This window comes from Colobus angolensis, unplaced genomic scaffold, assembly GCF_000951035.1.
Source record: "Colobus angolensis palliatus isolate OR3802 unplaced genomic scaffold, Cang.pa_1.0 Scaffold50, whole genome shotgun sequence".
Taxonomy (NCBI): domain Eukaryota; kingdom Metazoa; phylum Chordata; class Mammalia; order Primates; family Cercopithecidae; genus Colobus; species Colobus angolensis.
In genome coordinates, this window is record NW_012118488.1 from 1634662 (window position 1) to 1648164 (window position 13503).

The 13503-nt window shown below is 56.5% G+C and overlaps 1 protein-coding gene across 1 annotated transcript in view; it reads left to right on the forward strand.

Moving 5' to 3' along the window:
• The first annotated feature begins 802 nt into the window (after positions 1-802).
• The window catches only part of TBKBP1 (TBK1 binding protein 1), a 23192-nt gene continuing 10491 nt past the window's right edge, over positions 803-13503 (forward strand). The window contains exons 1-8 of the mRNA XM_011960011.1: positions 803-1106; positions 1483-1605; positions 1862-1966; positions 3334-3514; positions 4068-4243; positions 4384-4445; positions 13140-13258; positions 13470-13501. Coding sequence (XP_011815401.1) covers positions 882-1106; positions 1483-1605; positions 1862-1966; positions 3334-3514; positions 4068-4243; positions 4384-4445; positions 13140-13258; positions 13470-13501 — 1023 coding nt within the window. The 5' untranslated portion in view covers positions 803-881. The remainder of the gene's footprint in view (positions 1107-1482; positions 1606-1861; positions 1967-3333; positions 3515-4067; positions 4244-4383; positions 4446-13139; positions 13259-13469; positions 13502-13503) is intronic.

Here is a 13503-nt window from a genome sequence, read left to right on the forward strand (position 1 = left end):
CCCCCACACGCCAACCCCAGACACACATTCATAACCAGGCCCGCGAGAAGTACACACGCACCCCCTCACTGCCTACTCCTGCCTGAGTCATTCCTGCCCCCTCGTAGGGTTCCCTATTTCCCGGCGTGCGGGCACCCTGAGCCGGCCTTGGGAATTCGTTCGCGTCCCTCTCCACCTGGGCCCCCTTCCCCAGTTTGCGCCCCGTGACACTCAGCCAAGGACTTCCTGTGGGTCCCAGGTCAGGGGCCAGGGGGTCCTGGACGGCTGCCACAACCCCGGTGCGCCCGGGGGAGGCGCTTCCTTTTCCTGAACTCTGGGATCCTGCGGGAGGAAGTGGGGAAGTTGGGCGGGGGTGCAGCCGAGGGCGTGCCGACTGTGGAGGGGCCGACCCTCGCGCAGCTCTGGGCCTTCCTTGGGGAGGAGCTGGGGTGCCAGAGGCCCAGGCTAAGGAGCTTGGCGGCGAGGTATTTGGGGAAGTAAGGCCTGGGGTGGAGAAGCGCTGAGGACTGGGCCGGGCCCTGCTGGGAAGGCAGCCCTCTCCCATCCACAGGTCTCCCTGGGTTCTGGCAGGAGCCTGTCCCTGCTGCCGGCCTGGTTTACTTGTTCCTACTTGTCAACACCCTGGCAGCGGGGTCTTCACCTGGTTCCAGTCCGTTTTCCCCAAGGCGGCAGAGAGGATGGGGCTGAGGAGTCTGGGAAGGGGCCATGGGAGTCCCCGCTGAGCTCGGGGCAGAAAGCTTTTGAGTTGCATTTCAGCCGGCCCCAGGGTGTGCAGAGCCAGGGAGAGGGGTACCAGGAACAAACCCTAGACAGACGGCCCTGTCCACGGTTGCTCCTGCTCTCCCAGGAGGCCCCGTGTGGGCCGTGGCCCGGCCCTCACCATGGAGTCCATGTTCGAGGACGACATCAGCATACTGACGCAGGAGGCCCTGGGGCCCAGTGAAGTGTGGCTAGACGGTTCCGGAGACCCCTCGCTTGGGGACGACATGTGCTCTGCCTCCCACTTTGCCCTCATCACGGCTTACGGAGACATCAAGGAACGGCTGGGGGGCCTGGAGAGGGAGAACGCCACCCTCCGACGCCGCCTCAAAGTCTATGAGATCAAGGTCAGAACTTGGAGAGAAGGGCGCGCCTGACAGTGTGTGTGGGGTGGGGAGCGGTACTGGGAATCTGGCAGATACCAGGGATTCAAAAGAGGGGTCACTGTGCAGACTCTTGGGAACTTGAGGGTCTCCCATGAGAGACATGGCTGTTCTGGATGCGGACTGTCCCCTGTCGGCTTCGGAAGGGCTGGATCTGGGATCTAAAACAGATCTGGTGGGTGGGAGATGGCCGCAGGCCCATGGGAATTGGGATCCCACTAGCCAAGGAGAAGGAGGGTCAAGGGTCTGAGGCAGGTTGTGGGGTTGGGGGCACAGCCAGGCTGAGGCCTGGGCTGGGCACCCGGGAACCCGCTCTCCTGAAGCCCTACCCCACCCGCAGTACCCACTGATCAGTGACTTTGGAGAGGAGCATGGCTTTTCTCTGTATGAAATCAAGGATGGCTCCCTGCTGGAGGTGGAGAAGGTCAGCCTGCAGCAACGGCTCAACCAGTTCCAGCACGAGGTGAGCTTCCCAGGCTGGGCACACCCCCTGAGCATCTTGCTCCAGTCTGTTTCTGATACCCTTCCCTCCATACCCCCCAGGATCTAGCCTCTGCCCCTTTGATTAGAGATGGCCAGGTCCTCCCTAAGACCAGCTGCAGCTCCTCCTGCACCTCCGTAGGGTGCTGGGAGTGGGAGTGGGGAGGTACAGTGAGCTTCCCAGCCCCAAGTCCAGTGTGGGACTGACCCTGTGGTGGGGCCCTCTGGGCCTCATCCAGTTACAGAAGAACAAGGAGCAGGAAGAACAGCTTGGAGAGATGATCCAGGCCTATGAGAAACTCTGCGTGGAGAAGAGCGACTTGGAGACGGAGCTGGGGGAGATGGTGAGGCCTGGGGAGCCAGGGGTGCTTGAGGATGTCACGTTGGATTGTGCTGGTTGTGTGTGTGCATGTGTGCATTTAGTTCTGTGTGTGAGGATTCCAGCCTGTGACAGTGTGCAATCCCATGTGTCACACACCACTTGTATGTGCCCTGCTTGTGTTCATGTATATCTGTGAGTGCCCGCCCGTTTGCCCTTGTGAGGGAGACTGCATGTGCTATCCATGTTGCAGTGACTGTGTGCATCCTGGCCATGCAGTGGCCCTGTGGGAACCTCTGTCTCTGTGTGTATGCCTGGCTGTCACGCTGGGGTGACCCTGTGCCCATGAGCACTGCCCCTGGGAGGCTGTGAGGGTGAGGGCAGAGGTGACCAGGAGTGTGTGACTGCTAGAATGGGCCTGTGCTTGGGTGTGCTTCTGAGTCAGGGTGTGGCTGTGCCGATGAGCAGGTCAAAATCAAGAGACAGGCCAGGCATGGTGGCTCATGGCTGTAATCCCAGCACTTTGAGAGGTCAGGGAGTTTGAGACCAGCCTGGGCAACATAGCAAAACCCTATCTCTACAAAAAAATACAAAAAAGAAGTTAGCCAGGCGTGGTGGTGCACGCCTGTGGTCCCAGCTACTCAGGGAGCTGAGGCGGGAGGATCGCTTTAGCCCAGGAGGTGGAAGCTTTGGTGAGCCAAGATCGAGCCACTGCACTCCAGCCGGGGTGACAGAGCCAGACCCTGTCTCCAAAAACAAAACAAAACAAAAATCAGGAGACATGGTCTCAGCCAACCCCAAGCCATGACCTCAGTTAAGTCATTTAGCCTCCATCACTCCTCTGAAAAGTGGGGCAAATATTAACACCCTCACCAGGCTGTAGTGAGGGTGATGGGGCATTCATATATAGATGCTTTGCCCTCATAATCACAGATATTTATGTGGCACTCAGGGTGTGCCAGGCACTGTTCTTTTCACCTGGCATACACTAGCTCATTTTAAATCTCAAAACAACCCTAAGAGATGAGTGTGGGACTGTTATCCCCATTTTATGAAACAGGTGTGTGAAGCCCAGAAGCTTTTGTCACATATGCAAATGCAAGTTCTGATGCTCCTGAGGGGGGTTGGCCTCCAAACAGGGGGGCTGAGTGTTCTTTTAAGTGTCCCTGTGTGTTAATGACAGAGCAGGGGCATTAACTTGACCTAGCCAGGGGCAACAGCCCTCAACAGCTGCATTGAGGTGGCTGAGACGAGACTTTGCACTCACGGCCACTTGGAGAGTGGGCTTGGGACATGTGATCTGGGGCCTCTGCTGTAGTTTGGGGTGATGACTCTCCAGACATGGGGAAGTCCTGGGCCTGTGCAGACCCTCACCTCTGTCTCTCTCTCCAGAGGGCCCTAGTGGAGACACACCTGCGCCAGATCTGTGGTTTGGAGCAGCAGCTGCAGCAACAGCAAGGCCTCCGGGATGCAGCCTTCTCCAACCTGAGCCCGCCGCCAGCCCCCGCGCCACCCTGCGCTGATTTAGACCTGCACTACTTGGCACTGAGAGGGGGATCTGGCTTGAGTCATGGTGAGATCTCAGTGACCCCGACTTACTCACCTCCTAGTCCCCAACCCCATTTCAACATTCCTAGACACCTCCTCTTACTTACCATCCCATTTGTAATATAATCTATTTCTCCATAATCACCCCATCCTCCCTTACCTGCTGTCCCCTCACCTCACCGCACTGTTACCCTAATTTCTCCCCTTCTAACTCGGGCATTCCTGATCACCTCGTTGCAATTCCTGTGCCTGCCAGCAGAGGACGCCCCCACCCAGAGTCCCCCTGCCCCGTCTCTGGCTGTGACTAGGAGAGGCCCCTGCAGAAGCTCTAGATTTGAGTCTGGCCAGTAAAGCCTTCAAGAGCCCATCTTATTTTTTTCCTGGCCTCCAGGAAGATTAGAAATGAGGCTCAGCCCATCTTTCCTCACTGCCCTTGTCGCGCTCATCCCTCCTTGGCTAGTTGTCCTGGCTTCTCTCTTGAATCCCCCATGCTGCATCCTCCCCTGTTTCACTCTGTGTGGCTCTGGGAGCTGGAGGAGGCAGCTGAGCCCACCTGACGTTGTCCTGTCCACCGACAGCAGGCTGGCCGGGCCCCACACCCAGTGTGAGTGACCTGGAGCGGCGGCGGCTAGAAGAGGCTCTGGAGGCTGCTCAGGGAGAGGCCCGGGGGGCTCAGCTCCGGGAGGAGCAGCTCCAGGCAGAGTGCGAGCGGCTGCAGGGGGAGCTGAAGCAGCTGCAGGAGACCCGGGCCCAGGTAAATGCAGGGGCCTGGAATAGCTTCTGGAGGTCCAGGGCTGGACCTTCCCCACTGTGTGCAGACTGGCCCAGGGAACGGTAGAGAAGGGCCCTGGCAGGGGTGAGCTTGGGCTCTGACCTCTCCATCTTCTTCCTTAGGATCTGGCCTCCAATCAGTCGGAGAGGGACATGGCATGGGTGAAAAGAGTTGGGGACGATCAGTAAGTCACATTGGTAACCCTGGGCCCCCTAGGTTTGCCTTTCGTCCCTCCGTGATATTTGGGAGACCTCTCCACCCAGCCCTCAGGGGTGTGGTGTCTGGGCTGCTGTTGCTCTGTGTGCATCCTTCATAGGAAGGAGGTGGGGTTCTTTTTTTTTTTTTTTTTTTGAGACGGAGTTTCGCTCTTGTTGCCCAAGCTGGAGTGCAATGGTGTGATCTTGGCTCGCCGCAACCTCTGCCTCCCGGGTTCAAGCAACTCTCCTGCCTCAGCCTCCCGAGTAGCTGGGATTACAGGCATACGCGCTGCCACGCCTAACTAATTTTTTGTATTTTTAGTAGACCTGCCACCTCGCCTGGCTAGTTTTTGTATTTTTAGTAGAGAATGGGTTTCACCGTGTTACCCAGGATGGTCTCGATCTCCTGACCTCGTGATCCTCCTGCCTCGGCCTCCCAAGTAGCTGGGACTACAGGCGCCCACCACCACGCCTAACTAATTTTTTTAATTTTATTTTTAGTAGAGAATGGGGTTTCTCCATGTTGGTCAGGCTAGTCTCGATTCCCGGGAGGTGTGGTTCTTGAGTGGGATCTGGGACATTCCCTTTGCTTTCCTCTGGGGCCCAAGCCTGTATCTTCTGGAGATGCTGGGGCTAAGTGACACTCGGCTGCTTTGTCGCTGTGTCCAGTGTAACGTCCCCTGCTGAGCTTTTGGGCCTCCGTAGGGCCCCATTTTCTATTGCAGTGACAAGGCCCAGTCAGCTGGGTTCACCCTCCCCTCCGTAGTGAGGAAGAGGGAGGTGGTGTTTCTCGGGATTTGTTAGGCCTTTTCTGCTGATCTCAGGAGAGAGAAGCCTGAGGCTTAGAGACAGGAGAGGCTTCCTTGGGTTCACACAGCCATGAGGTGGGTGAATCTGCTCTGCTGAGGTGCTCCCTTGGAATCCTACCAAGAAGGGGGCAGCAGAGAGTGGCAAGGGAGCTGTGTTGGTGGGGGACCCAGTGTTGAGGCCTCCGGGGGGCACTGGGCAGCAAGGGAGGAGTGAGCAGCCACCCGGCAACAGTGGAACCTGGTGCCTTCCACATCCGCACTGAACTCACCCTCTCCCACTTTCTGAGAAACAGAGCTCAAACCTCTTTCCGCCTAAGTCCTCTCCCCTAAGATGAGCTGTGTGGCACAGACTCCCTACTCTAATTGGAGGAGAAGACTGAGGCCCAGAGAGGGGCAGGAACCAACCCCCCAATGCACAGCATACCCAGCTCCGGGGCTCCAGAGGTCTCCTGCCCAGCAGGCTTCTTCCTCATCTTCCTCCCAGCCTCTGGCCAACTGGGGATACCCCTCGCCTACCTCCCCACCTTAGGGTGAGGGCTTGGGTGGAGCTGTGATAGCTGGGGAGGTGGTGAGAATGCAGTTTGTGGGACTGGTGGGTGGGACCCCTCAGCTAGGCCTTTGTGGAGAGGGTCCACCCTAGCTTGTGGCTGGGGCTTGGGGCCCATCGTAGCCCATGTGCCCAGACCTGGAACACACACACACACACACACACATACACACACACACATTCTCCAATCCCAGCTTGCCCCAGAAGTCATGCTGTAGGGCCCTTCGTGGGTCACTGAACCCAGTCCCCTCTTATCAAACCAGCAGTGAATCTCTCTGAATTGGTAGAACTCCAAGGGAGGACATTTTGGTGGGGCTGGAGTCTGGCTCTTCAGGCTTTGAATCCCAGGGTTTCTTTACTGACCTGGACTCTACCTCTCTGGATTCCACAGGCTCAGGGGCCAGTCAATGCTGGGAGATAGGAGAGGCGGTGGGTAGAGGCAGAGAAGGGGCAGTGGCTCCCAGGGGCCAGGGTTGTATTTTATGAGTGAAAGGAAGCCCACCCCATAAGGGGCTAGGAGGCCGTACCATCCACGCTGCCCATTCGGACAAGAGTATCCCCTTCCCTCTCTCTCTCCCAAGGCGCCTGCCCTTCTCAGGCCCTTTGGCTGGAGGGAGCTGGGCTCTGCTTGAGGACTGGCCCCACAGGCTTACCAGAGGCCACCTCATGGCTCCTCCCCTCCTTCCCTCTGATTCAGCTCTGCCTCCAGCCTCCCAGATCTCTGCATCTGGAGCCAGCCAGGCCCTGCTGCCCAGCCACATGCTTCCTTTCAGGCCGAGCGAGCATCTCTGGACAGCACTAGTTTGGCAAGCGTTAATTCTCAGAGGAAGTCCTCACTCCCCCGGTAGTTTTATTTTCTTATAAACTCAGCTCCTTTTGGTAATAGGCTGCTTCCCGAGTGCTCCCTCCCCTGTCCTCCCACCCAAGGAAGCCTCAGTCACTTGCTTTCAGCTCCTCTTTCCCCACAAGCGCCCCTCTTCCTTCTGTTTCCGCCTGACTTTCCAGGCTGGTCGGAATTTTACAAGTAGGCTTTTCCGGGAGTGGAGTGAGTGTCGTGTCGAGGCTGGGTGACCCAGGTTGGTGGTGTGATTGGGGTGAGGAGGACCAGGATGTGAAGGCTGAGGAGGGGGACACACAATTCCTGAGTTCAGCCCACTCTTAGGCGGAGTCTTCTGTATGGTGAATTCTGTATGTATGTATGCCTCCCCCTCCCCCCACCGTCTTGGTCTAGACACCTCCAGGGCAGCCAGTTTTATTGCGGGAGTCCTCAAGGTTAACCGCCCCCATCCCCCTCTCTATTGATTCCCTTCCCTGGGTCCTAGCCCCAGCCCCAGGGTTTCCCAGTCCCTTCCTTCCCAGCCCTTGGCCCACAAGTTCTGGCCATTAACGTTCCCATGCAAACAGACACCCAGACCAGACTGAGCCAGACTACTCCCCTCCAGGTCTGACCCCATGGTTTGGTTAGCTCCTGGGGACAGAGCCCAGGGAGACAAATTGCCCCAGAGGAAGAGCCACTGGGGGTCACGCAGAGGCCAAAGGCAGTGATGAGGGAGGCAGTGGGAGCAGAGCCCACCCTGCTCCTGAGGATACACAGGGAGGTAAAGACCCCTTGGGGGGGGTCCCAGCCCAGGTGGGAGGTGCAGCACCCACAGCCCCTTTCTCTCTGGGCCCAGCTCCCCAGCCTGGGGTTCCAGAGTGGGGCCTTTTGGAGGCTGTGGCCATGCTTAGGGGGAGGGGAAATTAGGAGGGGACTCCTTGAGGGGGATAAGGGCTCTGAGGGGACAGGGGGTCTGTGAGGGGAATGAGGGCCCAGTAAGGGTGGGCTCATCTGTGCAGGGTCCATCTGGGAGAAGATGGGGACTCAGTATGGGCAATGAGGAAAAAACTATAGGCCTTTCTTTCTTCCCAACGTTGGGGGCTCAGCGCTGCAGCCCAGGCCCTTTTCCGCACCACCTCCCCCCAACCCCTCTCTCCACCCACAAGCCTCTGCGTGGGCTGCGGTTAGTGGTGGGAAGAAGTGTGAACTCGAGAGAGAGGATGGAAACTCTGCACGGAGGTCAAGGGCAGCGTGGGGTGGGTCAGGACGGAAGTCGGAGACCCCCGCATACCCTGAGCGTAGCCTCATGCCCCAGAACCAGCAGGCCCAGGGCCTCCCCCTTCACGCTTCTCACCCTCCCTACTTCCTTTCTTTCAAGTCTCCTTCGGCCAGGGCACCCGCGCTGCACTCACCGGAGTTAACCCCTGAGCACTTGCAGCCTCAGGGGCTCCCAGAGGCTGGTGAAGGGCTCTAGGCGGGTCTGAGGGATGCGTGGGCTTTCAGCCCTAGTCCTTGGTGCTTTGCCTGCCAGCAGGGTGGGGGGCAGCTCGTGCCCGCGCCCTCTCCCTCGATGGGAAACGCCTATCTTCCCTCCTTAAACTGAAGCCACTAGGCTGGTGTCTCCAAGAAAAGTCTCAAAACAAGTATCCCCCTTTCTCCACCTGTCTCCTAGGCACTCCCCTGAACTTTTTTTGTCCATGCCAGACACTATGTGAGCAACTTACCTACAAAATCTCATTTCATTCTCACAAACGCAATGTAGGTATCATCCCCCGTTTACAGATGAGCAAACTGAGGTGCAGAGAAGTGAAGTAATCTGAGAAGTTGAGTAAGAAGTTCAGTGCAGATGCCAAGTGGGTCCTGAGCAGATGGAGTGATGGCGCCTCTATGGTGTGTTTCTGGTTCAGGTTCTTCTTCAGGTAGAAGGCCCTTATATGAGGGACGACTGTGTGATTTGTTGACCAGACTGGATCACTTTTGAAAGTGAAAGGGGGCACTATTAATAATTATGCTGGGGCAACTAGTGTGAGCTAGGACAGTCCTAGGCCAACTGGGATCTCTGGGCACCCCACCTATGTGGGAACTCTGGTTTCCAGGCCTACCCCTGAGCTGCTCCAATCAGCTGCGTCTGGGAAGCTTTCTAGACCCGGGATGTCAGCTCTGGTGGATTGGTGGCAGGGGTTACCACGAAGAGGCAGGCTCTGGGGACCCCACCAGTCATAGCTGGTCGAGGAGAGTGAAGGGGCTCAAGGCGCCCGAAAGGAAGTGGTGGAGCACTGGGTTGTTGCAAAGCAACTTCCTCCTCCCCACCGGCCCGCAACCTCAAGTCCGCTCCACGGCCCGGTGCCTGTGGTCCCCTCCCCGAGGGTCGGGCGGGAGGACTGATGCTGGGTGTGCCTGTGGGTGGTGGAAAGTTTGGTCCCTAAATTCACCCACAGGGGTGAGGTGGCTGGGGCAGCTGGGGGCAGCTTCAAGCAAGGATGGAAGGGTCCAGGAAGGTTGGATTTCTGTTTTCCTCCCAATTCTGTATCAGACGATGATGCTGACCAGATGAACAGCTCTAAACCTAACCCTAATACTAACCCTTTTACTGCTCCCATCCCTGACTCTAACCCTATCCCTGATCCTGACCCTCAACTCTGTCCATAATTTTGGCCATGTGCTACATCAACCCCACTCTTAGTCTGACACTGGCTCCTTTAATCCTGTCCTCAAGGCCGTCCCCAGCTCTCATGCCGTGACACCGTGACACCACACTAACCTGAATTCTGACCCTGAGGCATCCTCACCTGGCTCCAGGGCAGCACGGAGCATGCGAGATCTCAAGTGTCTTGCAGCTGGTTTGGACAGAAAGAGGCCTTTTACAGAGGAGGTTGGTTAGGTCACAGACCTTACTGATCTCAGTTGCTTTAACAGTACAATGATGATTATCGTTTCCGGAAAAGTTTGTGAGATCCGTGAATTATTCATGGAAAGACTGAATGAAAGGATGTGAAGGATGGAATATTCGCAGCCCAGGGGGCCCTCCTTCATGCCAGCTCTGCCATTTGCTCTCTGGCACCTCTGAAGTTGCCAGCTTGGCAGGTTGAGGTGCCAAGAACCTGTGTTTGAATCTGCTGTGTGCCACTGCCACTCTGTGACCTTGAGCCAGCCTCTTAATTGCTCTGATCTTCCATTTCCACATGTGCCTATCACCCCCAGGGAATGGGTGGTGATTCTCAGGGCTTCCAGGCCACTGCCAACGTCCCCAGTCCCCGCCTCCTCTTTGTCTTTCCCTTCTGCTGCTGCCTTGCCTTTCCTCTCCACTCCTTCCCGATTCTTTGGGGGACAGTATAGCATAATGGTCAGTAGCCTGGACTTTGGAGTCTAGGGGGCAGAGCTCCCATCCCAGCAACTCCATTACTAGTAGGCTTTGTGATTTTGGTCAAGTAACTTAACCTCTGTAAGCCTCAGTTTTCTCATCCCTAAAATGAAGGTAACAGTGGCAATGTCGTAGGGTTGTTGTGGAGATGAATAAAGTTTTCAGCAGAGTGCCTGGCCTGGGGTGAGCACTCATACAGATCATCTGATTGTTTTCTCTCTGGGTGCCTCCTAGGTTCTGAAAGACTCAGAACTTTCTCCTATCATGTAAACAATAAAGCAGCATCCAAATGCAGCCATCTGCTGCCATTTACCTGACCCATTCTTCCCAAAGAGTCATGATGGTGAAAAAGCGCTCAGGTGTGGGCCAGGAAGCCAGGAAATGGAATGTGTATTTCGGTGCACGTGTGCGACTCTTGGTTGTGTTGTGAAGTTGAGATTTTTTTTTCCACTGAATTGGCAGTGTTTTCAGTGAGTCATTCAGGTCGTTAGCATCTTCAGCGGCCCAGGCCTGTGCATCTTGAGATGGAGAGAGACACTCAATGAAGGGGGAGGTCCCAAAAGGCCATGGGGCATCAGGAGGAGGTCAGGTCAATCACCTTGCATGGGACTTAGCAGTCTTTGTGAGGGTTGCCTGAAGTTCTGAGTGGACAGAACCTCCCTGCCTCAGGCCCCAGGGGACAGAGCTGGGAGAGGGGCTGGGCATTCTGGGCCAGGGGCTTCCTCCTTCCATTTTTGGCCACCCTGTCTGTTTCACTGTGAGAAGGATGCCAGGGGCTGGGTGGTAGAAGCTGGAGTAGCTCCTGACAAGGGGAGGGAGGCAAGCAGGGGAGTGACAGGGGCCTGGGAACTGAGTGTGGCAGGTGAGATCTCTGAGAAGGGGTGTGAAGACAACGACCTGTATCTGTCGCCTGAGATACAGCAGTGAAAGTGGATGGGGAGAGAAGCTTTGGCTGTGTGGATAGAGGACCACACACTGTCTGTGCCCTGCCCAGAGCCCTCTCCTGCCCCTGCTGTCAAGGAGATAGCATGATCCTGCCCTCCGAAAGCCCCTAGTCTGATGGGGGACACAGAGCTCCTGCCCACAGATGTCCTCGGTCTGGAGGGGGAGCCTTCCCTTTGGGAGTCCTCAATTTGATGTGGGACACACCTGGACCTCCCAGTCTGATGGGGGAGACGCCATTTCTTCCCACAGACCCATGAGCTGAGGGTGAGGGGGCACAGGACACATTTAACAAAAACAAGGGCTGAGATGTGCTGGGATGGAGGCCGCAGGGTCTCAGCAGCAGCTTCTAGGACTCTCTGCCTGTCCAGCCCTGCTCACCATCAGATGGGTGGCGAGGACTCTCCCTCCCTAAGAAGAGGGCTGTCTCCCAGAGACCTGGCCCATTTGCAGTAATTTGGCTTTGGCCCAAATGGGTTAAAAATAGTCTTGTGGGAGGGGCAGTTTCGGCCCCAGGATTAGTAAGAGAGAGCCAGTGAGCGGAGCAGGGAGCCTAGTCATCTGCCCTCTCCACTTCTCTTTTCCTGCTCTCTGAAGCCCTAACCTCACGACTTCCCCTCCTCTCCTTTAGGGTTAGACACACACACACATACACACACACACACCCCCCTATGCTCATTCACCCCTTTCCTCATTCATCAGCCTGGCTTCACACCTGTCTTCACACTCTCTCATCCACATGTCCATCACTATGGGATGGGGATAGGGCCCTCCAGGCTTTAGAACTTGGGCCCCCTTGACCTCTCTGTCCTGGGACAAGACCTCCCCTGGGAGGAGATCTGTGTGGAGTGACACCTGGTACTTTCTCCCAGCTCTAGCTTCCACTAAGTTCCTGAGTCCCTTCTGGAGTTGGAGGTGGGGAGAGCCAAAGAAACCCAAATCTCTGCCTTCAGGGAGATTCAAAGCTTTGTCCACACTCAGAACAGTGATGAAGGCAGGGCCTAAGGGCATGGCAGAGCCTCCCATAAGGTCAGGGAGGGCTCCTGGGGCCGCGCAGGCCACAGGGGGAGAAGGCAGAGAGCAGTGGAGTGATGACCTTCCATGGTTCTGGGTTGCAAATGACCTAGAAAGGAGGGGAAAAGGAAGTGGGTGAGGTTCCTTGCCAAGTCTGTTCCAGCTCCATGAGGGTGGGCGCCCAAGATGCCTGAACAGGAAGCAGGGAGGAAGAAAGGGAGGGAGAGAAAAATAGAGGGAGAGGCTCAAATGCCTTATCCACTTACTGAACATCTGCTGGTTTCCACGCCCTGGACAAGGTGCTGGGAATATAAATACAATGACATAATCCTCACCATCAAGGAACTCCCCATAAAGTTCTAGAACAAGGCAGCCTTTGAGAAGTGCCCGGTGTGACTGGCACTCCCTGCAAGTGTGCAGTGTACAGCAACTGTTCACAAAGATCTCAGTGTTAAGGCCCTGGTGGAGTTGTACAGCAAGGAGGTCCTGGGGGGGTCAAGGCTGAAAAGAGCCCAGAGGCAGCTTTGAGGTCGAGCCAGGTGCAGTGGACATGGAATTGGGTTGGCTTGGGGTTAAGTTTATCAATTAGCACCTCCACCAGCCAGGAAACCATCTTCACTTATGGAACGAGCTATTCTATGCAGCAGGGTCCCCAACCTTTTCAAAGGTGAGGACTCTTCATGGATCCCACCCCCAGTACACTGATTATACTTACAACACTTTTAGTATGCACTGCTTGAGAAAATTCACAGTGACAAAAGCTACTATAAATTCAGTACAGATGTTTAATGAATCCATGCTTTAACTCATCATCACAGCTTTTGCACAGATTAGAAAAACATTCACACATACCTGTATGAGCTGTGTTCAGGCCACGGACAGTGCCTGATGCATGCAGGGATTCAGGGATTTGGAATCTCTCTGCTCCCTGTCCCTGCACTTAGGCTGGGAACCACTGCCCTAGCCCAGGGAATGGGTCTCAGCGTGCAGAGGGAGGCTCCCTGGAAGAGGTGGCTTTTGAGCTGGACTTTAAAGGTAGGGAGGATTTCTGCAGTTGGGGTAGGAGCACCCTGCGGGTGGGAGGGAGCATGGTGGGGCCAGATGCTGGGGCAGAGCCAGTTCTTCCTCCTCCACAGGTGCGACGGTAGACTCACTGCCCTTCTTGTCTTCCCCACTGCCCTCTGACTTCAGGGTGAATTTGGCGCTGGCCTACACCGAGCTGACAGAGGAGCTGGGCCGGCTTCGGGAGTTGAGTTCCCTACAGGGGAGAATCTTGAGGACTCTGTTACAGGAGCAGGCCCGAAGTGGCGGTGAGATGGGGCAGGGCAGGGGAGGCCGCGGCGGGACCCGGGAAGGAGCCGGTAGCCATGGCAACCATCTTGGTCCTGGGAACCACCCTTTATTTCCTTTCCTGTGGCCTGGAGTTGGTGGGCATGGGTCCGGGCAAGCCCCTGGCACTCCAGTTCTGAGGTCTTCTCTCTGCACCTTTGTCCCCCGACCCCGTCCCCGTTTCTTTTCCAGGCCAGAGGCATTCGCCGCTGTCACAGCGCCACTC